Source organism: Pseudopodoces humilis, chromosome 4 (genome assembly GCF_049639895.1).
Source record: "Pseudopodoces humilis isolate 2021_Gansu_Grassland_sample_001 chromosome 4, ASM4963989v1, whole genome shotgun sequence".
NCBI lineage: Eukaryota > Metazoa > Chordata > Aves > Passeriformes > Paridae > Pseudopodoces > Pseudopodoces humilis.
In genome coordinates, this window is record NC_142203.1 from 5,510,872 (window position 1) to 5,538,811 (window position 27,940).

The following is a 27,940-nucleotide window of genomic DNA, read 5'->3' on the forward strand; positions in this document are numbered from 1 at the left end:
AGCTGGAATGTCTCATCTGTTTTATTTGTTTTGGTTTTATTAGTAAGAACGAAAACTGTTTGTTAAGTTAGTGGCTCTTTTTGTTTCCTTTAATGATGGAAATAGCTTATTTTCTTTGGCAGGCCAATAATTTGGTGTCTGGGGAACAGAGGAGTAACATCCCTTGTGAAAATGGAAACTGAAGGGATTCCACAGGGTTTGTAAAGCCAACTGAAACAGGCAAAACGGATACCTCCTGCTGTGGCTTTCTGTAAATCCACTCTGGGATCCACATATGTCATTCTTGAGAAGCTGTCCATGCATCCCACAGAGCAAGGGTGGTGCAGTTCCTGTCCTTGCTGGATCAGGTGTGACTCACAGCGCTCCACCCTTGGCTCAGTCCAGGAGCTGGGACAGAGCAGTCCTGGGAGGAGGAAGTGTTTTGAGAGCACAGCCCTGCTGGGGCCTCTGCAGTTATATTTTCTTCTAGAACAGAGGATTTTAGTTTTGATTTGTCTCTTTGGAACCTGCAGGTAGTATTGAGCAGAGGCTTTACTTGTGCTGTCACAAAATTTGGGCTGTCATTCTGGAAGCAGAGTTTACATTAATTGCATAACAGCTAAATGTTTCCCCAATGCTGACACAGTGACTCTCGAGTTTTTTGCATATCTACTTTAGATTGGGAAAATTAACTAACATGTAGCTTCATGTACCTCTACTCTATGACATTCTTTATATTTACTAAATAGAAATTTCCAAAAATATTTGGAAACAATTAGAAGAAGCGAGGGTATTTGACTATCCTCTTTAATTTGCATTCTATTTATTTGAATGTCAGCAGGACCCTCATAATATAGGACAGAAAGGAAGGAGACACCACGTTTAAATCCAAACAAGGTGTTGCAACAGTTTGAGGAGGAGTGTTGGCAGGCTGTATACGCTGGTCAATATTCTCCATTCTGAGAACTTTTGTCTCTTGTTTCTAGGTGTGTGTAGGGGTTTTTTTCCCTTTGCAACATCAGGGTTTAGAAGTGTAATGGCGTTTGCTCATGTGGTTTAGTAATGACAGCTCTGGAATCGTGGAGTGATTTAGGTTGGAAGGGACTTTAAAGACCTTCCAGTTCCAACCCTCTGCCATGGGCAGGAACATCTTCCACAGGACCAGGTGGCTCAGGGCCCTATCCAGCTTGGCCTTGGATGCTTCCAGGAATGGGGCAACCACAGCTTTTTCTGGGCAAGGAGGGAGCTTAAGTCACATGTCAATGCATGTCTCTTCCCAGGTGTGTCTGATATACTGATCCCAGTAGCAGTAATCTCACAGGAATATTTTCAGAAGTTTACAGGATTTTTCTGGGTTTGCTAGCCATTTCTTGAATCCATGTGTGTGGCCTCATCAATTTAGCTGCAGCTCTTGCTCTGCATTCTTCCAGCATTCCCTGAGGAAAATGACTTCACCATGCTTGGGGGAGCAAGCTAGTGTTCTCTGCAATTTTCTCATCTCCCTGCTGCTGGTGCTCTGGACAGCCCAGCTGGTTTGGAATCCGCCCTCCAAAAAGAGATATTAAGGCGAAGAAAGTGAGTTCCAATACTCAAATACTCATGTGCAAGTAGATGAACCTCTGTTTCCAAGGATCTCTGTCCTTTGACAAGGTGCATGCAATTTTCTCTTGCAGAATGTACAGCCTAGAAAGATGGGAAAACCAGTCAAATGGATCACCCCAGTTAGAGTCATATTGTAAATACTTGGGCATAAAGGTCACACCCAGTAACTCTGAAGCACAAAAAGGGTTTAGAAATTTTGCAGTCGAGTACTAAAATGTAATAATGTGTACATTTAAGGTGAAAATTTCTGACTTCAGAAGTTTTTAGTATTTCCTTAGATTCATTCAAACTTGACTCCTTTTTTCTTAATAATTTCTTTGGCTGTCAAAATCAGCTGCAACTTCAGCGTGTGACTGACAGTTTTTCTTAGATGTCACATTGAGTTTCAAGAAAAGGAAAAGAGAGATGTCTAATTGCTTTTAATTCTATTTAGTTCTATTTCATTCTATCTAAAAGTGTCTGTTTGGGTACATCTCTGCAACTCTAAAAATAGTGAGCAACTGTAACAATACCAGACAGAACTATACTCTGTTGGTGCCTGCTAAGAATTACTTGAAACAGTTGTCAAAAAGCTTATAACCCATTACTGTAAAATAATTTGTTCAGATTTACGACTTTTAATTTGAGATACATTTAGAAAGGGCTGAAAGTTAATGGAGAAGAGGGATAGCAAAGAGACTGCAGCATCACAAGAAATAACACACAGCACTTACAGTCGCATTTACACAGTGACCTGGAGATCTAATTCTAGCCTCTAAATGTGTGCTAGGTGGAAGCTAGCACATATGGGATTCAATTCAAAGGGCAGTTTGGGTGTGATAAACTTGGCTTCAACACACAGTGCCCAGCTCCATTTGCCCTCTGTGTGTGATTATTTTCATGCTGTCTTGAGTGTGTCACTATTTGTTCACAATGAACTAGTTCAGAGGGACCTCAAGTGTTTGTACACAGAGCGCAGTCAATCTTTGTGCACATACACCTGTACTGTTCTCTATCTGAGGATCTTACAGGGTTTTGAAAATAGTTATTTAAGTAAAATGATTGTTGAAAAACTGCTGGCACCTGTAGTACAAAGCTGTTTTGAAGCCATGAAGAGAACATGCACCTTGCCAGTGTTCTGTGGTGCGAAAGGATGCTGAAAAATGTGCAGTTTTTCTCACTGTCTGAACAAATTTTCTGAGTGTCTGTGCAGCACTCTGGTCCTTGGTTGCACCTGGTCGTAAAGAAAGCAATTGGTGCTGAAGTAACTGAAAACCACAGATTTTTGGCTTTTTCCTCCAATCCTCCCATCCTCTGTGTTTAGAATGGTTTGATCTGGTCTTAATTGCCCCCAACTCACAGGAAGTTGGACCATTCCAGGAAGTGGGATCATCAGGGCCCTTAACAGAACAAATGCCTGCTTTTTACAACCAGGCTGTTGCTGATTGCAGCAATAAGGAAGTTGTAATGCCTCCACCTTCTAGGTGGTGTGGCAGGAGTCTAATGGCTGGTCATTGTCAGCTGTCAAGCACCTTCCATTTCCAGTGCCACTGGAGGACTGTTTTGGGGCAAGGAAAGTCTCAAACAGTATCTTCTGTTACTGCCAGCACTAGTTTAAAGGCAGAACTTAAATTTGTGGTGTATCACTGCCCTCAAATTTCCCTTTATGCTTGCCCTCATTCTGTTTTCAGTATGTTCTCTGGTGGTGGAGGGGCTGATTGACCTTGCTGCCACTTTATCAGAAATGGATTTCTGATCTTTCTGGTGAGCTTTTAAAAGCATTAGTTAATTTAGAAACTGACTTCTGGCTTGAGTCACCAGAAGAGCAAGAGTCCTACTGCATGACATATTTTTCACTGTCCCAGGATACTGAGGGGCACTTAAACAGAAAAACCCATAACTAGGGCTAGCTAGATGAGGCTGTGTTGTATTTTAAACAGAAAAATCTGTCCAAGAGGATCCCAAAGAAGAGTGATGAGAAATTATTATAATATGTGCTGTTGCTTTAGGGCCAGTAGAGCTTTTTATCCATTTGTAGAGGTAATTCAGGTTTTAAAAATGTAGGACTAATTGTTTCATAAATGAAAAAAGTCAGTTACCTTCAGATGAAAAATTACAACTGTTTGAGAGCTTGGTAATTGTTTTGTCTAAAGCTAATTACTAGTGGCTTTTTTGTGGCTAATAACAAACTGATTCGTGGAACATTAACCGACGCTTATGTGTCTTCATTACACTGTTTTAACTCCTGCTATTCATGATTAGGTTCTAACCCTGTCTTAAACAAGTATTTAATGGTACCTCCAAGACTTTTCATGATGTAAAGCTCAGTGTTAACCAGCTGGCCTTCATTTTGTTTAGTAGTAGTAGTAGTCACTAAGTGCTTCTGCTAAAGTCACGCTTTCTTTGCACTAAAGCAAATGTAAAGGCTAGAAGAGCATAATAGATAATAGAAGTATCTGTAAATAATAGAAATTCCATCTCAGTATCTTGGGAAATCCTGCTTGGCAAGCAAGCTGGCAGTCCTTTTTGAGTTTTATTAAGGTACATAAATTGTCACCTGCAGCTCTGACAACAGACTGATTTTGTCATTGATGCCTGTATGTATGGACTATCTTGTCTGCTGTTTTGCGTGACAAATTGAGACACACCTCCAGGCTGAATCCTTCAAGAAGCACTCATCACCATGTAGCACACACACACCAGACCTAACATTGCATATACCCCTCCCAGATGCAGATCCCCAGATAGGTCTTTGCTGTTTCTCATTGTTTCCAAAGCCAGACAGTTCCATTCTCACACTTTTCTGCTGAATGTGCAGCAAAATTAATCTCTGCATGTGATTTAGTGTGCAACAAAATGATGGCTGTTTGTTTTCTATCAAGAGGAGCCCTGCACCTGGATAAACTGGTGTTTTTCCAATGTTTAAAATAGATACTTTAATGTAAAAACACTTGCTAGGGGAGTAAAAAAAATAATAAATCTGAGTCAAATCAGCAAATGGATCAAAAGAAAAAACGTTTACAAATGTTTTCAGGAAAGCTATTATTCATTTACTAACCTTCTTTCCAAGTGCTTTGAACTCGTTGTGTGGAGACAGGGGAAAAAGCCCTAATTTTTTAAGCTCATTTATTTTAGTTGAACCAGCTTGACAAATAAATTGAAACCTAGGTAATTGAGACTTTTCCTTTTCCACTAACTCCAGCAGTTCAGTGCAATGCTCTATTATCTGTTCCTCTCTCTTTTGGGAAGAGAAAATGAAAAACCAACTTGTCTCCAAGAGCATTTTGATTCACATGTGCAGGTACATGCATGTGCATGCTTACTTTGCACACGAGATGGTGACATCCTTGAACTGAGAAAGAGATGAAAACCACTTAGTTCTAATCCACTTTGGGAACAAAGCCACTTGTGCTGATCTGTGTGAATTACCAGCTGGGGAGTCACTGCAGAGCAGTCTATGTCCTTACCCATTCTTGGGTAAGGACATGTTTTACCCGTTTCTTCCTTTTCCAGTGGCCAGGAGAAGTAATGAAGTTGGGAATTAAGAAATGGAAACCAGGCACCAACTGCTGCAAGTGGGTGTTATGTGCATGGCACAGCGACTTTGCAATGAAGGGTTTAAAGGCATCCCTACTGATTGGACAAAACACTTGTGTGAATTGGATCCTGTGGCTCAGCTTACAGGTCTGAAATGAGTGTCACAAAGATGCACATTTCCTCAGGGAATTTAATTTCTGCCTTTGCTCTCTCTGCCAGGGAGGAGGATGAGTACTCAGAGCTGAGGTCGGAGCTGAGCCAAAGCCAGCAGGAGGTTAATGAAGACTCGCGCAGCATGGACCGGAACTCTGTCTCCGTGCCAGAGAACCAGTCCACCATGGTCACTGCAGATGTGGGTGAGTTGTGTTCTTAGCAGAAGTGATGACTTACCACTGCAGAATGGTATCGTAGCTTTTGAAATGCAAATCCAAGCATTTGGTGAGGAAATAAATTAATGTAGGGTGTGTTAATCACAATTGATGCTGAGCTTCTGTGACTGTTAACTTAAATGCGGAGTAATGTCTGTGCCTTGATTGTAGAATTGTAGAATCTTTAAGTTCGGAAAAAAACTCTGAGGTCATTGAGTCCAACTATTGACCCAGCATCACCACCATGTTCACCATTAAACCATGTCCTCAAGTGCCATGTCCACACAGTTTTTGAGCACTTTCAGGACTGGTGGCTCCACACACCCCCTAGGCAGTCTGTTCCAATGTTTTACAACCCTGTCTATGAATATGTTTTTCCTGATTTCCAATCTAAACCTCCCCTGGTGCAGCTTGAGGCTGTTTGCTCTTATTCAGTCACTTATTACCTGGGACACGAGTCCAACCCTCACCTGACAGCAGCCTCCTCTCAGTTGCAGAGAGCAGTCCCCCCTGAGCCTCCATTTCCTCAGAAGCAGACCTTCTAGCAAAATTCTGGTGTAATCCTCTCTATGACAGATTTCCAGAATTCTCTTCAGGAGTCGATTCCTGTTTTCTATACTTATACTATACTTTTATATTGTTTATAAGTGCAAGACCTGCAACAGCACATTTGTATTTTCGTGTTTATGATTTCTAGAAAATTTGATACAATAGTATTAATAATAATGTGGCTGTGAAGTGTCTGACTTATGGAATTCAAAATACTTAATAGAGATTTTTAAAGCTATAACAAAATTAATGTTTTACTGTCAAAAGCTAGTGCTAACTCTTAAATTCCTATTTGAACAGATTCTAATACAAGGATTTTTTTCTTCCTTAATTTTCTTCTTACCAAGAAAAAAAGAAATTAATTTGCTTTTCAGAATTTATTTTGTCTTCATGAAGTGGAGCTGATCCAGGGCTTGTGGACATAAACAGCAAGTTGTCTGTTTAAGTTTGTTCTAGCAATGAAAAGCACAGCAGTAGAATGGTGTACAATATAGAGACCTAGACGACTAGGGGGGATGATGTGTCTGTCTCAAAAACCAACAGAAAGATAGCTCTGGAGCCAGCCAAGGATTGTTGGTAATAACACACTCTGAGAAGGAACAGGATGTGGCTGGAGAAGGGAGCCTTGTGGAGGTGCAGTCAGCACTCTTCAGAGACAAGTGTCCTTGTTTAGCTCCAGGACATGAGCACAACACAGCAAGCACAGGGATAAGCCTGAGAAGGGAGCATGTGCTGTAGAGGGGAATCCAGACCACCTAAGACCCCAGAAGTTCTCCCAGCCATTTCTAGAAAGGTCTGAAAGAACAGATTGCCCATGAGAACTAATTTGCATAGACAGAGAGAAACTTATCTCCAGAGCAGGGAAAACTTACCTAAAGGTACCTCCACAAAGTCCAGGGTGCTTGCTTTGCATCTGCAACCCAGCACCCTGAACAACTGAATCATTCCAGTGCAAGGACTGGTGATCTTCTCTCTTCTTCTCTCTCTCTCTCTCCTCTTTTTCTGTATTCACTTTCCCACTTCATCCAAAAGCCACTGCCATGTGTTTATATAGTAGGTCAGGGCCATACCTGACCCAGTTTCCATGCCAAGTGTGTATTTGTGAGCTTTTGTGGACCCTCTGATTTTTGTCATTCCTTTGACCACAAGCCTCTGCAAATCTTGGGTGCTCCCTTTCCCTTAAGGGTAGGGCTCAGAGATAACAATGGAGAAAATAAGGAGAAAATAAGAATGTTATCTCTAGGGATTCCTATATTTTTTCCATATTTTCCTTCTATCCATAGACTGCTCTTTTTGGATGTTGTTTTCCATATTCCTGTGAAAATAAATTACACATATGCATATAGATAAAGGAATATGTATAATTTTAAATCCTTCTAGATATAGGTATATAGGAATAAAAAATAATGTTGTAATAACTCATGTGCATGACTTGTTTACTGCCCTGATGTAGTGACTGCCTCTGATCTGTCACTTAGTAAAACCAGTGATACCTCATGACTCACTAATGCATGTGGATCTGCTGCTCTGATGGTACAGGCAATAAAACACCTAGAACTAGTACTGTGAATGTTCTCCAGTTCATCTTGCAGAGCTTGTGATTGGGCTGTGCTCATTTTCTGTCAGAAATGGACTTCTCACATTGTAAACTATTTATTTTGTGGGGGAAATTTGTCAAATCCCAGCAGACAAGGTCTTGTGAAGGTTGTTTAAATATACAAAATGATTATTACAGAAGACGTTATGGAAAAAAGGCAAATTCAAGCAAAAAAACCACAAGGTTTTTACAAGTAAGCATCCTGCTTGCTATATCCTGCTTCTAAGTGTCTGGTGCATGCTTGTAAGTGATTATTATGGAGGGCTTCTTTGGTATTACTATAACACATGGGTGGCAGTTAATCAGGAATTAGTGAAATTACTTCCCAGAAAAAACTTTTATATGTTGCCCATTCAAATTTTTCATGCAATGCTTTAACATCATTCTGAACTATTCTTTTTGGTCAGCAGTACGTTTGTGTTTATGTCTAATAGGCTGTGGAGTTAGATGAATGGTAATGAGTTGGCAGTTTTTTTACTTTCTGTTCCTCTCATTCCTTCATCCAGCAGCTCTCAGTCTTCCCTTGCACAGGGAGATTTCAAGGCAGTCTGCAATAATCTGGTGACTCATGTCTGTTAAAATTTAGACCCAGTTCAGTGCCACACTGCTTTAGTGCCCTGCAAGAACCACAGCTATGAGACAACCATGAAGTTCTGAGCATGGTGAAGCACTTGCAGCAGCAAGGGAATCACCCTCCACCTGCCACTGAATGCCTGCCACTGTTTTTGGTAGGATAGAGGAGCTGTGGGTGTGCTGCCACCTCATAGTGCACCCCTTGTGTGCTCTGCTGTGGGTAGCTACTGCAGATGCATACCTAGCAAGCCAGAAATACTGACTGGCACATCCAGGAGAATGCACAAGGGTGAATTCTGACATGGGTCTGCCTTAGGAACTGCTGCTGTCACCAGGAGAGAAACCTAAGAGAAACAAAAATAAGTTATGGAGTGAGCTAGCAAGGTACAGAGACCCCCTTGTTTTCACTTAAGTGGAGGATGCTATGGCAGTGGGCACTAGAAGAGGTTTGCCTGAAGACAGGAAAGAAAGTAATTCTGGGTGATACTTTATAATTAAAATAGCATTGTTTTGTAAGTTGGTAATATGGTTGTAGTATGGAACATAAGCTGTATTGTTATGATCCCTGAATACTCTGCAGTTTTATCTGAAGGAGTAGCTATTAACATAAAACTACCTACACGTAGTTGGTAGGAATCATTTCTGTAAACACCACAATTTTTTAAAATCAGGCAGTATCTAAGTACAACCACAAAAATTCTCTGAAAAACAGAAAGTCATAACATCCCTGAATGTACCAGACAGAATAATCCTGTATTTACAGAGACAAACATACAACATTAATATAATCAGGATAATAGGCCTTGAATGGCCAAAAGAACAACATAAATATAATTGAATGTAAGCAAGTAATGTCTTAAAATGTTATTCAGAATAGAGGGGATTTTGAAGAAAAAATGAACACTTCAGATAAGCTGTGGGGCTGTTATTTGTCAGATGAGAGGTAGCTCATGGTTTCAGTTGATGTGGTTATGGTGTTTAAGCCTATCAGTTGTTGAAGAAAAAGCGGCAGAGTGCAAGGACATTCTTGGAACACTATCAGTCCTGGCTGTTCTGCAGCAGAGCTTCCTGGTTAAGAGTTTGTTTTTTCTCTGAGCCACTAATTGTTGTGATGTTTGTTTTGTTTTGTCTTGCTTTGTTTTAGATAACTGTAGTGACTTGAATTCAGAACTTCAGAGAGTGCTGACAGGTCTGGAAAATGTTGTCTGTGGGAGGAAGAAAAGCAGCTGCAGTTTGTCCGTCGCAGAGGTGGACAGGCACATTGAACAACTCACTACTGCCAGCGAACATTGTGATTTAGCCATTAAGGTATTGGTGACCTTTGACTCTAAAATGTAGTGTCTTCATTGCCTGAGACACCTGATCACCTCTGTAGTAATCACACTTTGCTTCCAAAGGTGTTAGAAGTGCTTCACAGGGGTCAACGGGAGTTCACAGTGTGTGTTTGCTAAGTAGTACCTGTTCTACATCTTCCAAAGTCCAGGAGGAGGTACTTTGCACCTCAAATCACAAAGATAAGAGAAATGGGCATACTCAACAGTTAATTTACTTTCTTAAGCAATTTTGCTTATCCAACAAACACACTGTCACCTGCCCAAGGTCCTACAGGTAATCATTGACCAGTGTCTGAAAACTCACTGTGTATGTTTGTGGTTGGCTAAATGTGATTGGCTGCCTTAAAATATAAAACCATCCTGGTTCCAGCCAGGACTGGGTTAATTTTTGCAGTAGCCAGGAGGGGGCATTGCCAGGTTATCCTGTATCCCTCATTTTCCAGGAAGGAGGGAAGGGGTCCCTTCCTGGGCATGTATTCTTGGGGGTGATAGCTCATGCGCAAATTGCCCATTTCTTGTGCACTCCCTTATTAGTGTTTTTGCTGTTATTGTTAATTTTCTTACCTCATTGCTTTTTCCAACAAATTATTCTTATTTCAACCCCTGATCTTTGCCTTTTGTGCCTCTAATTTCCCTTTTCCATTCCTCCACAGGGGATGGGGGAGTGAGTGAGCAGGACATGGTTTGGAGTTGTTTCAGTGAGAGCACTAAATTGGGGAACACCATTCCTAAACCACAGCAAAAGCTAATTTAACACTAAGCATTGGTTGTGCATTAGTTCAAATGAGATAAGTTAGCCTCAGGAACAAATAATTCAGGTGATTTCTGTATATGTTGCATTTGTTGTGAGTGTAACAGAACAAGGAGAGGGATGTTTGCTGGCACATGTAACAAAAGTTGCAGTTCAGAACCTGAAAGTGAGAGAGCCACAGAGAATCTTCCTGTATACACAGGAAGACGTGAACAAGTTTTTTGTGTCAGGTGGAAAGGTGTAAGTAACTAATTTATACAAGAAAAATTGTACTGACAGTTTTTTCTTGAAGTGAGGAGGTCTCTGACCATTCTAGATGGCTTTGACAGCCCTTTGTCCTACTACTGGAAAATGTTCCTTCTGTCCCTGGTGGTGCCTGTGGAATATAACAAAATGTAAAGAAATTAATGTTGAGTAGTAATTTGAAAAATGTGTGTATATTTGACTTCTGGTCCCTTGGGATCAGTATTGAAGCAGTTTATTTGAGTGTCTCAGAGGATTAGGATCAGCACTTTAAATGTTGCCAAGTACTATTTAGAGTTTTAGGGTTAACTGTTTTCAGAAGTCACTATTTGCCAAAAGAGAGATTGTGGCTTCTGGGAAATAGGTAGAGAGCAGCCTGTGTGAGGCCCACAGAGGTATCTGAGGTGAGATGTGTTTAATAGAGCAAAACCCACACATAGAGCCCCTCTCCAGCATTGCACCCATGGCTACAGATCATTCCTGCTTTCCTGTTTCCTCAGAGAAAAAATGGAGAGAATTTTGAAGTGGGTAGAATTGTGAATCAAAATCTGAAGTGTTCTGACTATTGTTTGCCTTGGCTATTGGCTTTTTTCTTCACCAATAGATAATGCATTTAAATGTTTAAATCCTTCAGCTTTGGTGGTTAATTTTTACTGGCTTCCTATTATTGCAGTTGCTGCTGCATTATTTTTTACTTCTTATATACAGATTATGTTACCCTAGCTTACTCAATTATTTCTGTCCCACAAAAACTGAGTTTAAAAAGAGCTTGAAATTAAATTAATCAGATTTTCTTACAAATTGAACAGTTACCAAAGCATACTTTAAGAAAAGGATTTAAGAAAATTTCCACAGACTAGTCTGGTTATTGCTTTGTTTATTTTGGAGAGCACATTGGTAACAGATACCTAACCACTAAAATTTTGCTGATTAAAAAAGCTGTAAATATTTCCAAGCATGAAACATTTAGTACATGAGAACAGCTGTACTGGGTCGGACCAAAAGTCCATCTGCCACTAGGCAGATGGTAATGGAAAGACAGCATCAAAAATGACATGCATAGTATGTTCTTCTCCTTCCTTCAGAGATGCTTCCAGCAAAGTAGATATGTAGGGACTTGAGCCAAAGATGATATCTTTGTTTTTAATTGTAATGGGTGTAATTTTCTTCTTTGTTTCTATCTGCTCTGTTTTTGGACCTGTCTAAGTTTTTGGCCTCCATAAATTCCATTAGGAGTAAATTCTGCCATTGAGTTGTGCCATGTGAAGAAGTACTGCTGTAGTGTCTTTCAAACCTGACACATGTTGATTTAATTTGGTACCACATCTGTAACATAACACTTCTTGTAAAGAAAATACCACTCTGTGGTAGTGCTCTGAGAAGCAGTGGCCTAGGAAGGGGAGAGGTTGGGAAAATAGCAACACTGGAGCATGGGGAATAAGGAGGAAGGAGGTGGCAGCAGAACTTCGAATTAGAGGGGTGAAAAAACAGCAGGGGAAGTTCAAGGCTGGGGGGGGAAGAAGGGAAAGGAAAAATCAGCAACAACAAAGCACTGTTTAAAATAAAGCTGGCATCATCAAAAGAGAATGCTTCTGCCATTACAGAACTTTTCTTTAGATCATGAAATTAACCACCCTGTGCTTATTCAGAACTTGAACTCATCCTCATGCTGTGTTGAAATAATTTATTTCATCATAATTTGAGACCTATGGGTCCAAGTGATGCTAATACAAGGGAGACCTGCAACTTCTTCCATCTCACAGAGATACTGCAAGCCTCTGCTTTTTCAGAAAAGTAATTTCAGTTTCCTGCTGTATCTGTAAGCAGAATTACAGTGTTGATACTCTGTCAACAGAGTTTCATAATTGTGGCTCTAAATGTATTGCAATTTCATGGAAGAGAGACGTGAAATACAATTTGATAGCTGACCAAAGTCAGACAGTGCTGAAAACACTGGGAAGATTTCTTACAGAGGAAAAAAAAAATAAAAAATTGTGTCTTCAGCTAGGTTTGTCATTTTCAGCTGTATTCTAGTTGGTTATTTTGGTCCCTCACAATTTAAAGAAATAAAGCAGTAAATATTCAGTAATATATGGAATCATAGATTCATAGAAGATGCTGAATTGGGAGGGACCCATCAAGATAGAAATGTTCTTTTGAATAAAACAACTAAATAGATTATTAGCCTTGGTGCATCAGTTATCTTCCATATTATATGTAAAAGTATAGGCTTTAGCTATAACTTGTTTTTGGATTAGCCAATGAAATGAAACTTTCTGCACTGCCAGTGATGTCATATATTCTTTTATTTTCTGTGTTTGTTCCCATCACTTTAATACACACTGCTTTAAGGGAGATTCAAAAGCTTAAGGGCAACACTTGGAGTGGTTTTGCTTGTTGCACATAACTTCCATAGTTAGACATGGAGCACAGGCACAGCATGCCCTGGGTAGCAGATTCCAAACTGCAGGTGGTTCCCCAACAGGCTGTTATGCTGTGCTTCATCATGTTGGTGGCCAGCCTGAGAGTCAGTTCAGGCATGGCAATATTCCCTTGCTGGTGGTGGATGCCTGTAGTTCAGTTTCTCCCACTGGAAGTTCCTCAATGTCCCTCGAACTGAACAGTGTCTACAAGGCACAGCTCTGAGCATGGAGGTGGGACAGGAAGTGCTAGATGGTATTGTGTCCCAGAGAAACCCAAACTTTTTTTAGATAGCCTTTTAGAAAGGCTGTAACATCCCCTGCAAGCCTAGCCAAGGCCAAAGTTCTTTGTGTTATTTTGCTGTCACCTCAAGGAAGGAACATGCTCAGGGACATGGGAAAGAAGAGCCCTTTTTGATCTTCTCCCACTCCCTTCATTGCCCTTTTGTGGCATTGGTGTAGCAATAAATAGGGCCCCATGCCATGCATATTCACAGACTGCTCATTTCTGCCTGTTACTCGGCAGGGAAACAATAACTACTGTGCTCACCCGTGACAGGAGTCATTAATTTGTTCTAAAGTATTCTGACATTAAACTACCAGGATTACTGTCATTCATAGGTGACATGTTTTATTTGCATATATTTGTCTGCTGTGGTGTTTGTCAGTGTGAAATGTTTTAATGAAATGGTCAAAGTGTCAAAGAAAATAAGTAATAATTTTGTTTGACATTACTTAGCAAACAAAAGAAGCGAACTGATGGTGTTGAGAGGCTGGGAGTGTATATAGAAGTGTGTAGGGTTGCCTGTTAACACACATTTCTGTTCCATCTACCCATTAGTCCTGCTCAGTTGTCTTTGCCCCTTTCTGTTTGTTGATGACTGTGTTTTTGCAGACCGTGGAGGAGATTGAGGGTGTGCTGGGACGTGACCTTTATCCAAACCTGTCTGAGGAGAGATCTCGGTGGGAGAAGGAGCTGGCTGGCCTGCGGGAAGAGAATGAAAGCCTCACAGCCATGTTGTGCAGCAAAGAGGAGGAGCTCAACAGGACCAAGGCCACCATGAACACTGTCCGTGAGGAGAGGGACAGGCTGCGTAGAAGGGTAAGGCTGGTGCACAGATGATGCTTTATTCTTCCTCCAACCTGTGTGGTTTTCTCACCAGAACAGGCTTCTCTTTAATCTCACTTCCTGTGCTTGGCTGCAGGACTAGGCTATACAAATGATAAAACTAGGACAGAACTAAACATAATTGAAAAAGAGTGTGTGAAAAACAGCCAGCGTGCACAACAGCCTGATTTCAGAAATCGTGTGTTAACAGAAAAACTGATATTCATCTTCAAGGAAGCATATGTAACTTGGATATAGAGAAAGCAGATGTTTATCTAGTGAATTTTCCTGTGAGGCTATTTTTCCTGTAAACAACAAATATTTCTTTGTTTTTGATGGGAATTCAATTTGTGATTAGGAGAAAGAAATAGAGCAGGACTTCTGTCAGTGGGTAGTAATTCTCATACTGAACAATGAGTAGTTCCAGCCATGTCCTGCTTCTCTGTCTACATTTTATGATGCTTTAAGATCAGATAAAGGCTTTGTACTTTGTGTGGAGTCCAAAGTAAAAAGAAAAAAGGGCGGGGAAAATTAGTTCACAAAAAAGAGGAAAGATCCAAGAGAATGTGACCTCAATCTCAGTTACTTTTAAAATTTGTTAACTTTGTACCTGGTAAATTTGCAGAGTTTTGGCTAGATATGAAGTATTTTGTTTTTAAAACAGGCAGCTTCAAGTTTGTATTCAGTTTAAATGACAATTCAGACCGCCATATTGTGGTAAACTATTGCAAGTATTACTCTTTAATGATTGGCAGCAGATTGGCTGTTTTTTGCTGTTCTAAACCAACATTGTTCTGCAGTGACTTTGCCATTAGAGCATGAGCCTGCATCATGTGAGATTTGCAATCTTTAGATACGAAGCCACAAATTACCTTTTCAAAACTCCATCTTCTCCTAACACTAAAAAGTCATGTGTGATGAGGCAAGACTAGTAATCTCATATCATATAAAGCAAGACCACTTCAACATTTCCTTTGTAAATCTGTAAATTTTTGTCTTATTATATACCATAGGTTGTTTTCATTCCTGAAATTTTTGGATGATAGTGACAATTTTTTTTTAGTGGAGGCAGTGCTACCCCTTGGGCTACGGAAGTAGCATTTATGGACTGGCTGTATTGTTGCCAGACTGAGGGGGTGGACATCAACACAACCAGGCAGAGTTGAAACGTATGCTTGAGAAATTAGCTTACACAGATGCAGGTATTGACACTCCCAGTGATACAGATCAATACTGAGATACCAAACAAGAGAAAGAGAGGTGGCATTGAGCATACAAGAAGATTCCTGCTTTTCGAAATACAGTATGCAAGTTAAGGGGCTGAAAGAATGGTAACAAGAATTTATGCTGACATCCAGGAGCTCCTCAGCTGAGAAACAGAAAAAGGGAAAGAAAGAATTGGTATTGTACGCTCAGGGATCAGCATGGCTGAGCCATAGCGGCAAATTCAGTCCTATGAGGTACCAGAGAAGTTATTTTCAGTAGGGATTAGAGAAACTGTAAAAAGGGTTGTGAGATCTGATCTGGAATGTTATATGTTGTTCTTATCTCTTATGCATGTAAAGGTGCAGTTTAAACTGGCAGAAAATTATGTAGACAATTGTCAGAGGGCATTGTCTGTGGAGAAGAGACTAGCATGGCGAAACAAATTCTTAATTTGTTTTCTCTTTACAAATGCTAGAGAAAGAAAATAAAAATGGAAGTAATGGCTCTCTAAACTCAGGGACAAATCTGGAGCAAGAACAGATTAATACAAACGCCTTGTGGCTATTCAAGCCAGAAGTCAGATTGTGAGGTGACCAAGACACAAGAAGAGTGTGGTTCTGAAGAAACAGGAAGGAGTAAATGGAGCTCTAAATGGAGCTTTAAAATATCAAAGTTATGTTTGTATAATTAAATATATGACTATGCAAGGATACCTGTTAAAACCAGGGTCATTACATTAGGATTGTATCTGAAGGACAGCAGAAAGAAACAAGTTAACACAGCTGCATTAATCCTAAACCAGCCTTAGTATCTTTCCAGGATTCTGTGATGTTTTGTCTGGCTGCCAGCAGTTCCAGTTCTCTGTTATGGAAGCATCTCTGGTGAAAACAGAATTAAGGTCATCTGCTTGTTTCAGTTGTTTTCAACTATAGAGGACTTTACTGAAATCTGGTAATCAATATCATCCTTAGCATTCAGAACAGCTGATTTATTGTCCCCACCAGCCACGTTAGTTTGTGACATATGACCCTGTCTGCACGCTGTGTAATTGTTGCACTGGAGACTGCATTTGCATTTTTAATGTAGCTTCGTATCCATAGGGGCAACAAAAAAATGTTTTCTTTGACCTACGAAATATTTTCTATATGCCACCTGAACTCACGAGTCACTTCAAATTATTTCCCTGGAGAGTGGGAAAGGAGATCCAATGAAAATTTAGTTGTTGTCCTTCTCAAATTAAATTGGGTAAAGTGAACAACCTTGAAGTTGACTAGATCAATAGGTCTGTTCGTTCAAACCAATGCCTGTAATCAAGCAGAGTGCTTTCAATACATTTTTCTCAGGCTTGTTGGAGATTTAATTTAATTAGGTATTTACTGCACTCAGTTAACAGATTGAGCTGGAACATTATCTGAGAAGCAAGATACATTCAAAGTTTGTTTCTCACAGATCATTAGCAAGTGAAGTAATTGCTTGCTTCTGTAGGTTGTCTGCAGTGTAACAGCTAATTTAATAATTATAATAATCATAATGCCGAGGTTTATTTTACCTCTGTATTATTTTGCTAAATAAAATCTATTTAGGTCCGGGCCTGTCAGTGCCCTAGAAACTGCTTTCACATAGCTGACCATAATCCTGAATCCAGTAATACAGATAAGATGGTGGGGAACTTCTGTACCAGTCTGTGGGATTAATATTATTATTACATGAGAATAAAGCTGTAATCAGGTCAGCACTATTTGCAACTACTATACAGAGTAACAGGCTTGAGTGGTAGAAGAAAAAGTTAAAAGAAAAGAATATTTGTGTTTTTAGATAAAAGCCCTTGTATTCAGCAGGGGGTTCAGATGAGCAGCAGTGAAACACCATATAAACTCCATCCTGACTGCAAAGTAAAAATTGTGGGTTTTTAAATTATTGCCCACGAGAGTTTCCAGATGAGTGGTACCTCAGCACAGTCTTAAGGAGCTGGCTGGCATAAAAAGCAGTGGGTGTGGGCAGCATTCAGGCTTCCCTGAGGCTGTTCTGAAGACCTAAGTCTGAAGTGAAAAGGCAGTTCCAGCTCTGGAAGTCAGTTAAGTCTGTTCTCTGCATGAGTCATATGTCAGCTTGCTCAGTTAATCTTATGATGATTGATTGATGGTTGTGAAGGCTGTTCTCTACCTGCTCCAAACTTGGCTGAGGTCACCAAACTGGCCAGAAGGAAAACACTTAATTAGGTGTCTTCAACTAAGACCCTAATGAAGACATAATCTGTGGAGTAATTGAAAGTTAGCATTTTATGTGTGATCCGATCAGCTGCCCACATTTCCCACTCTGGAGAGCTTTGATTCGTGCAGAGGGCTCTCCCAAAATATGTGGTACTTGTGGACAGTTGAAATCTACCCCTGCCACAGCAGGACTCAGATCCTTGGCCTTGCAAATGTTCTTGGGCCCATACTGTTCTCAGATGACACAAAGCTGGCAGGATCTGCTGGACTTTGTTTTGTAGTGATTCCTGTTGGGATCAGAAGGTATTGTTCCAGATTGCTGGAGAACACTGATGTGCCTTATAGAGATTGTTATCTGCTTAAAGTGACCCTGGAACTGTTCTGTCTCCTTTGTCTCTTGGTGAGCACCAGAAACCTGAGGTAGGACCGCAAAGCTATTTCCATTCTCTGCATCCTTCACTTGCATGGTATTTGCTTATGTAGCAGCATCTTCTCTTGGGTGTCAGCAAAGTAGAGTTTTACTTCTGTTTCCAAGCTTACGTGGAAATACTCAGTGTTTAATTGACCTTATAGATACCAGGAAAAATTTCTTTACTGCACTCAGTCGATCACAACAGACAATCCACAGGAATTCAGACTTTGCTCTGGTGCTCATGATATAGGAGAGGCTGAAAATTTTCTGGCTGAAAATAATCAACACTAGGACTGAATGAAAGGTAAGGGGTTTTTTTTTGACTGGGAAGGGCCCTCACCACTTAGAGCAGCTCAGATTGTTACATTGGTGTTTATTTGGCATCTTCTCCTCCACAGATCTTCAGTATACATGAATAAATTAGAAAGTGGGAGAAGTTCACTCTCTGTGGTTTGTTGTACTTCATCTTCCTCCTCTGTATAATAGGGGAAAGGAAAGGAAGGAGCATAAAAATGCTGGAGGGGAAGAAGTCGTGTTACTTGAAGGCTTCAAAGGTACTGGATGATAAAACAGGTCATGAGTAAGGTAGAATGAAAAGAATCACAGGTATGTCCCTCATTTGAAATGGGTTTAGAAACAAAAGCAGAAGGTGTCCTTTGAATGTGTAAAAATAAGTAACAAAAACAGGCAGTTTATAGCTGTGGGATTCTATTTAGGATGTTAATGAATCATGTAGTTGTCACTATGCATATGTAAAGTAAAAAGAATAAAACATGCTTCTCAGAGTCATGGTTATAAATAATGAGAATATTCCACTGAAATATTTTTCTATAGCCCATGATGCATTTGGACAAACATGTCTGTGATGCCTGCTAATAGCTTATTAAGTCTTTCATAAATTGCACATTGCTGCGAACACACATTGTAGTGTGTCAGCCCCTTCTCTCATCTAGCCTTGCTTTGTTTTTATTTAGTTCTCAAGGTGTTAAGAAATTACCCATAATTTTTCACTATTTCCTACTTCAATTCTCAGCATTCAAGGGAAAAAATAGGAAATGCAGCTCAACAATTGGCTCAATTGAAAAACATAATTTGGAATTACTTATGTTTATATTAGTAACTTGAGAACATCTGGTTGCACAACTATTTTTTAGTATCTAGGCTATCCATTGCTCTGAAGTCTAATGACTCTGTTGCCTTGTGTCTCACTTAATGCACCTACTCCTGTTCTTTCTAGGGTTGGTTCCAGCACTTCTTTACTTCTGTAATTTCTTGGACCTCCTCTAATAATTTAGAAGATATTTCCTTTGCTTTTTTTTCTGGATTTCACAGGCATTTCCCTGAATTTCTCCTTTTTCCCTTCATTATCAATTTTTTTTTTTTTTTTGACTATGTAAGATCTGCTTGCCAGATGATTTCCACATCATTTTAGTGCTTCAGGAGTTTATGGCAATTTTTATACCCTTCTGCATATTTCTGTTTTTAAACTAGGATGGTGCAAGGACTCAAGAAATTTTTATTTAAATCCTTCCTGGTTATTCCTCCTCCGAAACTCAGAAATCCACACTCTTCCTCTCCTATAACTTTTTTGGGTTTGTTTCTATACTTGAATTTACCCATTTCATTCTGCCAATTTTGTCATCGATTTCCTGTAAGATTTTCCCTTTCTCTCTCTCCCATTTCCAAGTGTTTCTCGTGTCTTATGTGCAGTACTGCAGTTTACCTTCATTCTATGAGTTAACCTTCAGAATAATTTATATTATGTTAGTAATGATGCTAAAGACTTGACACATAGGGTCAGACAATTTTTATTTCCACTTTTAAAACCAATCTTTTCATAACCTGTGCATTCACCAAGCCAGAGAAGAAAATGGCTCTTCTGAACTCTGATTTGGGTTTGAGTTATTTTTTTCTCTTCTTTGGTCATTCTTTATTTTTTCTGCAAAATAGCTGCCAGTGTGGGAAAGTACTGTCTGAAGAGGTGCTGCATACTCTTCCATTTACAATGGAGGTTTTGATGACCAGAAATAGTTACCTAATATGTCTCTGGACAGTGTGGTAGCTGGGCAACCCAGTCATGAGATGCTTAGTGAATGTGTGAATTGTGAGAAGGGTGATTTTATTTTACAGGCAGACAAACTTGCCCTGTTGTCCTGCTCAGAATTAGCATCCAGTACACAGTGTTGCTATAATTAGTGCAGCTATTTTTGGCAGTCAGTTCAGCATGTAATTTCATAAATGAAGGCCTGACTTAGTAAATACATCAAGAAGGACAGATAAGCAGGCAGCTTCTTCTTTTGGTTGCTTCTATGATATGACATTAAGCCATTGAGTTGCACAGATTAATAACTGTGCTGTGTTGAGTTTTCTTCTAGAAGTGCTTTCCTGAGCAAAGCTTTACCTGACTAAACTCTTAGCTGTGTTCATTTCTCTTTCTGTTGCCAGTGTTTTTTTTACAGATTTGTATGAATAATTAGCTTTATAGTTCTAGGCAATAGTCACTTCCCAGTAAGAAAACACAGAATAAAGGAAACCTGTCTGCATTAAAGGTTTGTGTGATACAGTCTTCGCATAAGGGTATTCTGAACTTCAGAGTCTGCCAACAGCTGGCATTTAAGCAGCTTTACCACTCTTTCCTGGTTGCACTTAAATTTAAAATGTTACTTGTTTTTGGACTGCAGTCTTCCAGGACTGGCTTCTGAGCATAGGTGAATATTTAGCAATTTTTAAGTTGGACATAGAGGCTGGGGCTTTATTTTATAAAGAATATATCCAAATGGTCTTCCTGTTTGTTTGCTTTTAAACAGTGCTGTAACTTAAGGACTTGGAGAATTTAATTTGGAACAGCCTGGGTTGAAAGAAATAGTAATAAATGACAATTTTGACTTAATGAAGTTTTGGGGATGCTTTTTAATTTTTTATATTTTTTTTCAGTGGCAATGCCACAGTACAAATCCTGTCTGCACTGACATTCCACATCTGCAAGCAAAAATATGCATGCATGGTTTATTTCAGGTTTATGCATATCATCAAGCTGAAATTATTGGCTTGCACCAGTAGAGCACTTCTGTCCTTAAGGTTTGCATTAGTGCAGCTGTACTCAGGTTGAAGCTAAATATGTCTGTATAAACAAAGGAGACCTCAGCTGCAAATACGTAGAAGATACTTGCTATGGATGTGCTCTTCATACACTCTGCTCAGTTAACTTCATGAGAGAATTGCAATTAAGATACATAATTATGGGTCAAACACCCATGTCTGGTTTTTAGTAAGTTATTTTTAACATTGTTAAATTTGTTAATTTGTTAACAAATTAATTTTGTTAATTTTGTTTTGGAATTTGTTTTGAGGTTTTAGTTGTTTGGACTCATTTTGTTCAATGTGCAGTGCTCCTCCACAACTGAACAGGTAACTTAAAAGTGCAGTGTGACTTTATGTGTTTTTATTGTTGCCATCTATGGCTTTTAAAAAATACCATATTGTGTAGAACACACAGGTTGTTTTTTCTTTTTTTGTAATTTGTAAATACCTAAAAATTCTTTTGACAGTAAGTGTGCAGGCACTCTGTCCTTCAGTTTGCATACAGCAGAGGGAGAGGCAGGAATACTCTTCAGGAAATAGGAGCAGGCTGTAGAGGATTGTAGAAGGCATAAAATGCTTCTTTGGTGACTGGGGAGCATTCCAACTTGAATTCTTTCCTCTCTGCAGTAGGTTTAAGCATCTGTTGTGCAGAGAACACATGACTGCTGCTGCTGCTTCAAGCAGAGATTCATAAAGCACTGACCAGATGCACCTACATCTAAGTATAAGCTTTGATGCAACTTTAATTTTGGGTTTTTTTGACTAAGGGACTTCAGCTTGATTATAAAAGCATTGCTTGTATAAAAGCATTTAGTATAAAATCACACCTTTGTTTAGATGGTAGGAAACACAGTTGCATTTCATGCTACATACAAGGGTAGATATCAAATGGGCTGAACTTTACTTGACTGGGCTTCTGATAAAATTTCACAAGTTCTATTTTGTAGAGAAACTGTTTCAACAATGTCACACAGAAACCTGTGTATTTAAGGAAAACTGTGTTCAGGGGAATTTTCTCTTTCGATGGTTTCCTTCACCTTGTTCCATCTCACACTCTTGAGATCGGTGGGAAAAATGAGCTCTGTCACTTTACTTCGTGTCATAACTCTTGTGTTAAGCAGACCATTTATTCCTTGTCTATTAAGAATCATTCCAAGGTAAACACTATAATCTTTAGCACAGCTATAGGTTTAGGTTGGCTCCTGCAGACCTTTCTTTTTCTTTTTTTTTTTTTAAACCTTTAAGCGTAAAATCTTTTGACATCAGCTCTACAAGTATCTGATGTGTTATGAAGACCATGCAGTCTTTGCAGGGTATGTTTACAGGGAGCTTTTGCAGATTGTTGGTTGAGTACTTTGCTGCTATTTTTTTTGTCTGTACATTACTCACTAAATGGTAGCTTTAGTTGACTGTAGATTTGAAGTATGATTAATATTTGAATTTCTTTAATCTTTAAATATATGACCAAGTCATCACGTGATTTATTTATGTCAAGAGTTTTTTTTTCAGCACTGGGGTTTTCCATTAACAAGAGGATTGTAATTTGATTTGTTTAGCCACCATTATCTTAGGCTGGAGCACTAGCTTTACTGTAGGGGGAATAATTTCTATACCTGTACTACAGCTGAAATTTTTGAGTAATTATTCTACAGTGGTATGTTTGCATATTGCACATAGTTTAAAAAACTCTTAGCAGTGGGATTTTAAAATAACCTCCACTCATCTGCTCCCCACATGTAAACTTTGTGGCCACCATAGTACAAAAATGTGATTTCTGTGCTGAAGCCAGAAGCAATTAGACTTGGCTAGACAATGGAAAAATCTCCTGACTATTTAAACCATGGAAGTGGAAAAATCAGAATGTTATGTTTTTTTCCAGGTTCGGGAGCTGCAGACTCGTTTGCAGAGTGTGCAGGCCACGGGCCCATCCAGCCCGAGCCGCCTCACTCCTGCCAACCGCCCCGTCAACCCCAGCACGGGAGAGCTGAGCACCAGCAGCAGCAGCAATGACATTCCCATCGCCAAGGTGGGGTTTCTGTCTTTGTGAGCCTTATTCCCTTCGCCAAGGTGGGGTTTCTGTCTTTGTGAGCCTTATTCCCATTGCCAAGGTGGGGTTTCTGTCTTTGTGAGCCTTCTCGTGACCTGGGAAGAGCAGGCTTCATTTTGTGCTGTGCACGGGTGGGATTAACTGGGAGATGTTTAGGGGAGTCCTGAGCAGGTCCACGAACTTGAGCTGTGGAAAGGAATTAAACATTATTGTTGTAGTTCTCTCAGTTACAAAGCCTGGCTCTGTTCTCTAGTAGTTTGTTTCAGCTTTTCAAGTGTAACTAGAGAATAGATGGGGTTTGTGTGATCTTTATGGGGTGTGGGCCGCTGTGTAACCTGTGCAGCACTCTGATTTACAGATTGCTGAAAGAGTGAAGTTGTCAAAGACAAGATCAGAGTCTTCATCATCTGATAGACCTGTCTTAGGATCAGAAATCAGCAGCATAGGGGTAAGAACTAAACTGTGTGCATGCATGATCCATATTCCAATAAAAGCATTATTTTCTGACTAAAATTAATATGAACTATATGAAAATACTTTAAAAACTAGTTTGAGCAAAATATTTCAACAATTAATATTTCGCTCAGTATTAAGATCTCATTTTCTTGTAACAAGTGGCTAGAGATCATTCTAATGAGTGACTTCAAGAGAAAAATTTTGGAGGCAGTTCCACCAAAATACTCATCAAGAAGGCTCTCCAGTTCATTTCACAACTTTCAACCATCAGCAAAGTGGATTCTGCTTTTGAAATGCCAGTGTAAATCGATAATGCTGTTGTTACTGTGTGCTAATATTTGTTTTACTGAACAACCTGGCTCTAACCCTTTGCTAAGCTCTCAAGAACATAAATAACTTGCATAGTAGGCTTTTTAAATGTACAGTCAAATAGTGGACTTCACCTTTGGTTAGTGGACTTTTAGAACAGAATGGCTTCTAAAAGTGGAATCTTGTAAATGTTCTATTCAATGTAAAATTCATGACAAAAACTGAATAATGAATGCATTGAAGCGAGTGCATGTAAGTAAATGCAGTTCTCAACGCAGAAAGTATCTGGGAGAAATTCAGAGGATATCTATTCACAATGATCTATTAACTGCCTTGTGCAGGTGTCTAGTACTGTGGCTGAACATTTGGCACATTCCCTTCAAGACTGCTCAAACATCCAGGAAATCTTCCAGACTCTCTATTCACATGGATCTGCTATCTCTGAAAGCAAAATCCGAGAATTTGAAGTGGAGACAGAGAGATTAAATAGGTGAGCTGGAAAGTTAGATGTGTTCACACATGTTGTCTTCTGTTAGCTTCATTAAAGTTGACTGCTTTTTTTACCCTTTTTGAACATTTCTTAGTTCAGTTCCAGCTCAGCTGGAACTGTGGCAGCAGTTTGTCTGTGGCAGCTGCAGATAAACATGGAATGTGGTTGATGAAGAGGAAATTGAATCATGTGCTAAGGATTCTTTCCATAAGTATGAGTTTGTGCATTGTTAGATCAGCACAGCACCTTCCCCTGTCTGCACCGTGCAGTGTCCCTCTCTGTGGCTGACCAAGTAGTCACTGGCACCTTTTTTCGTAAGACACATTACTCCTTGAAATAAGGACACCCATAGCTTAGTCTGCATCATTCTGGAATTAGCTTGCTTCGTTTTGTCCTGAAGAAACAGAACAATTGCTTTTAATTGTCCCAATAAATGTACTGATGCATGGCGGTGTGACATATATACCAGCAAATAGGTTTCTGTCTGCAAAAGAGAGATTGAAACTTCCTGGTTGCAGTTAAAATACTGCTGGTGTTACCCTTTAGCAAGCTCTATCAAAACCAAAATGAGTGTTTTATGTCTTTTTGGCACATGAAGTCAAAACTGTGGATTGGGAATATGAGAATCGTGTCTCAGCATATCTCTGTCCAAATTCTGTCTTCCCCACAGCTAGCTCGAATTTAGTCTGATTGGTACAATATCTGTTTTTATTTATAGCTCATGTTTTTGTAATGCTGCAAAACGTGATTCTTGTTTTCTTTTTTCTTTTTTCTTTTTTCTTTTTTCTTTTTTTTTTTATACACTGCACAGTTATGCTTTGACAGCATGTATCATTATAGAAGATGTCAAGATACAGAAAGTGACAGCTCTAGCATCTAGAAAAGTCAGGGCTTTATTCTGGTAACTGAACAAATGGTATAATAGCACTTCTCATTCTTCTTTGTCAAGAAGTCAGTGATTTTACAGTCCTATATGGCATGGATTTCTTCATTAGCTACCCGTGCAAGGTTTCTACTTGTTTGTATCTATGGTCTTGGCATATATACAATTTTAACAGTTAAGCATAGTATATTGATGTATGGTTCAGTTGTGAGCAGAGAGAACAAACAGTAATACTGATACTCTGAATCTTCATTTTCATGTTCGGGGTTAACCTTATTGAGGAGGGTATTACAGCTAAGGTTCTGTTTGGCTGTTGCCAGAAAATTTGGAGGTTACATTGCCCCACTGAAATCTCATTCACAGTTTGCAAGTTCCCTCTCTAATCACAGCCCACACATGACTTCAGGTGGAATGGTTACTCTGGATTTTCAGAAGAAAGGAGGCATTTATGCAACTGCATGATTCCTGCACACACCCACAATCACACTAATGAATATGCCATTTAAAACAAGTTGCAAATGTGGCAGCAAAAAGTGAGGAATGAAGGCAGAAAAATTGAGCAAAAGGTTAATATGAAACTGTCCTATGCAGTCTTGTGGCTGCAAAACAAGGGTATAGCCTTCTGCTTGCTTCTACTGCACAGGGTTATGACTACATTTTATGGGGAGGAGAAGAGCATGACTTAAGAGAAATTTCTACTCTCTTGGCTTTTGGTAAGGGATACAGAATGATGGATTTTGTTACCTTCATTAAAAAAACGTTGTGTAGACCAAGAAATTTTCCTGGTTTCAAAGTATGACTGTCTTAGAGTTTTCAGGACAATGACTGCAAGTTAAGCTTGAAGGTTGCAAATTACTTTTTTGCAGCCGTATTGAACACCTGAAATCCCAGAATGACTTGCTGACAATAACACTGGAGGAGTGCAAGAGCAATGCAGAGAGGATGAGCATGCTTGTGGGCAAGTACGAGTCCAATGCCACAGCCCTCAGGCTGGCACTGCAGTACAGGTATGTACCTACACAGGGGGCTCAGCCAGAAAGAGGGAGCTGGGGGAGGCTTGATAGAAGTGTTTAAGAGTGAAGTTGTTGGTGTGACGTAGTTACACTGTTAATTTTTTGCTTCCTCCTTGAAAAAGCACCCCTTTGGTTAAACTGCCTGACAAACTACCCAACAGAAGTTATTCCTACAGTGTATTTCAGCTGTAGTTGACCAGCACCTAACGGGAATGTAGAGATTTATCTCTTCATTCTTAAATACTAAATTAACATTTGAATTAGGCGTTGTGTGTAGGCTCATACTGTCTTGGTGAATCCAACCTTAAGATACAGGTTCTCTGTACCTTTCACAAGACCTGTGGACCAGAGAGTGTTATAATCCACATAACTCAGAATGACTTTGTATTGCATCAGTTGGAATTGTGGATTAAAGGCTTGGTATTTGGTAATAAGTATCTAAATTTGCATCAAACTATTTGCAAAAATATGGTTCCACTTAACACCTTCATCTGCAACTAACTTGGGACAGGCAGATTTGGTCTTTTAAAGAATGTATTATCTTACTATCAGCCTTGAGCAAACTTCAGTGAAGTGTAAATTGCTAATACTGTGTTAGTATGTATTTTTAAAAATACTAAAATGCAGCAGGGATTGTGTGACTCATAAATATAATTGAAAGCTGTTCCATTGAGCCACTTGCGGCCAGTTTAGAGCAAGAAGTATTTTTCTTGCATCTTTTCTGCTTACAACACTTTGAGTAGTATAATTATATTGTAGAGTATAGAATAATATGTGTTGTATAGTAAGAAGGTCTGGGAGAAGTTTCTCAAAGGGGTCATCTTGACAACTGTTTGTATTGTTGCCTGTTTAAAACATGCTTCTGGAGCTTCCTTTATTTCAGGTCACTCTCTTGTCTTTTGTCTTGTTACATTACTTGAGGCCAGCCTGGCACTGTTACAAGAATGGGGAGACTGCTGAATGCTTTTGATAGAAGCTATGTGTATAATGTTATTTAATATCCCTACTGCTAGACAGATAGTAGAGAATCATGCAGTTAATCAGATATCTCTTTTTTCGTTGTTGCTATTGCAGGTATTGCTCTTCTTTAAATTGCAGGTAATATTTTGTGTGGTTTTTGTTTTCCCTTTCAGTGAACAGTGCATAGAAGCATATGAGCTGCTGTTGGCATTGGCAGAAAGTGAGCAGAGTCTCATTCTTGGACAATTCAGAGCTGCAGGTGTTGGTTCTGTTGGTAAGATGTCAGTGAATCACAACTTAAGGTTTTTTTTGGCATGTCATTTAGCATTAAATTTGGTTGTAATGGTGAATTGCATCATGACCCATTATTTAAGAATGCTCTCCAGTCATTTCTTGGTTTTAACTATTTAAATTATTTTACAACCCAAAAAAAAGGGAGAAAAATGCAAGAGAGCAATTAAAGTCACCTGTATATGCTATCACAAGGAGATGCCTCTTCTGGCAGGGAACTGTACAGAGTGGAATAATTAAACAATACTTGTGAGCACAGATTGCTTAAACCATACAGCTGTGGTAGTTGCAAGTCCAGATTTAGTAAGATTAACTCCCCAGAAACAGTCTGATCTGTGAAAAACTGGGATTAAAATAATACAAAGGTAGCATTAAGTAGTTACAAATAAAAAAAATTTAGAAGTATTACACAATGAAATTCCAGTGTTAGTAGTTACATTCCTTTTATTGGTAGGAGAAGGCAGTCATAGTAATCTTCAAGTAGAGGGAAGGGAAGCATTCAGAGAGAGAGTAACTCTTCATTCTGTTCTGAGGCATAGCAA

General features: G+C 39.4%; 1 protein-coding gene across 2 annotated transcripts in view; it reads left to right on the plus strand.

Annotated features, from left to right (window-relative positions):
- Positions 1 to 27,940, plus strand: part of MCC (MCC regulator of Wnt signaling pathway) — a 186,792-nt gene that overhangs the window by 127,940 nt on the left and 30,912 nt on the right. For both annotated transcript variants that reach the window (XM_014258752.2, XM_014258753.2), the window contains 8 exons: positions 5,317 to 5,453; positions 9,329 to 9,492; positions 13,828 to 14,034; positions 22,829 to 22,975; positions 23,355 to 23,444; positions 24,103 to 24,251; positions 26,001 to 26,141; positions 27,281 to 27,381. In XM_014258752.2, the coding sequence (XP_014114227.1) occupies positions 5,317 to 5,453; positions 9,329 to 9,492; positions 13,828 to 14,034; positions 22,829 to 22,975; positions 23,355 to 23,444; positions 24,103 to 24,251; positions 26,001 to 26,141; positions 27,281 to 27,381 (1,136 nt within the window). The remainder of the gene's footprint in view (positions 1 to 5,316; positions 5,454 to 9,328; positions 9,493 to 13,827; positions 14,035 to 22,828; positions 22,976 to 23,354; positions 23,445 to 24,102; positions 24,252 to 26,000; positions 26,142 to 27,280; positions 27,382 to 27,940) is intronic.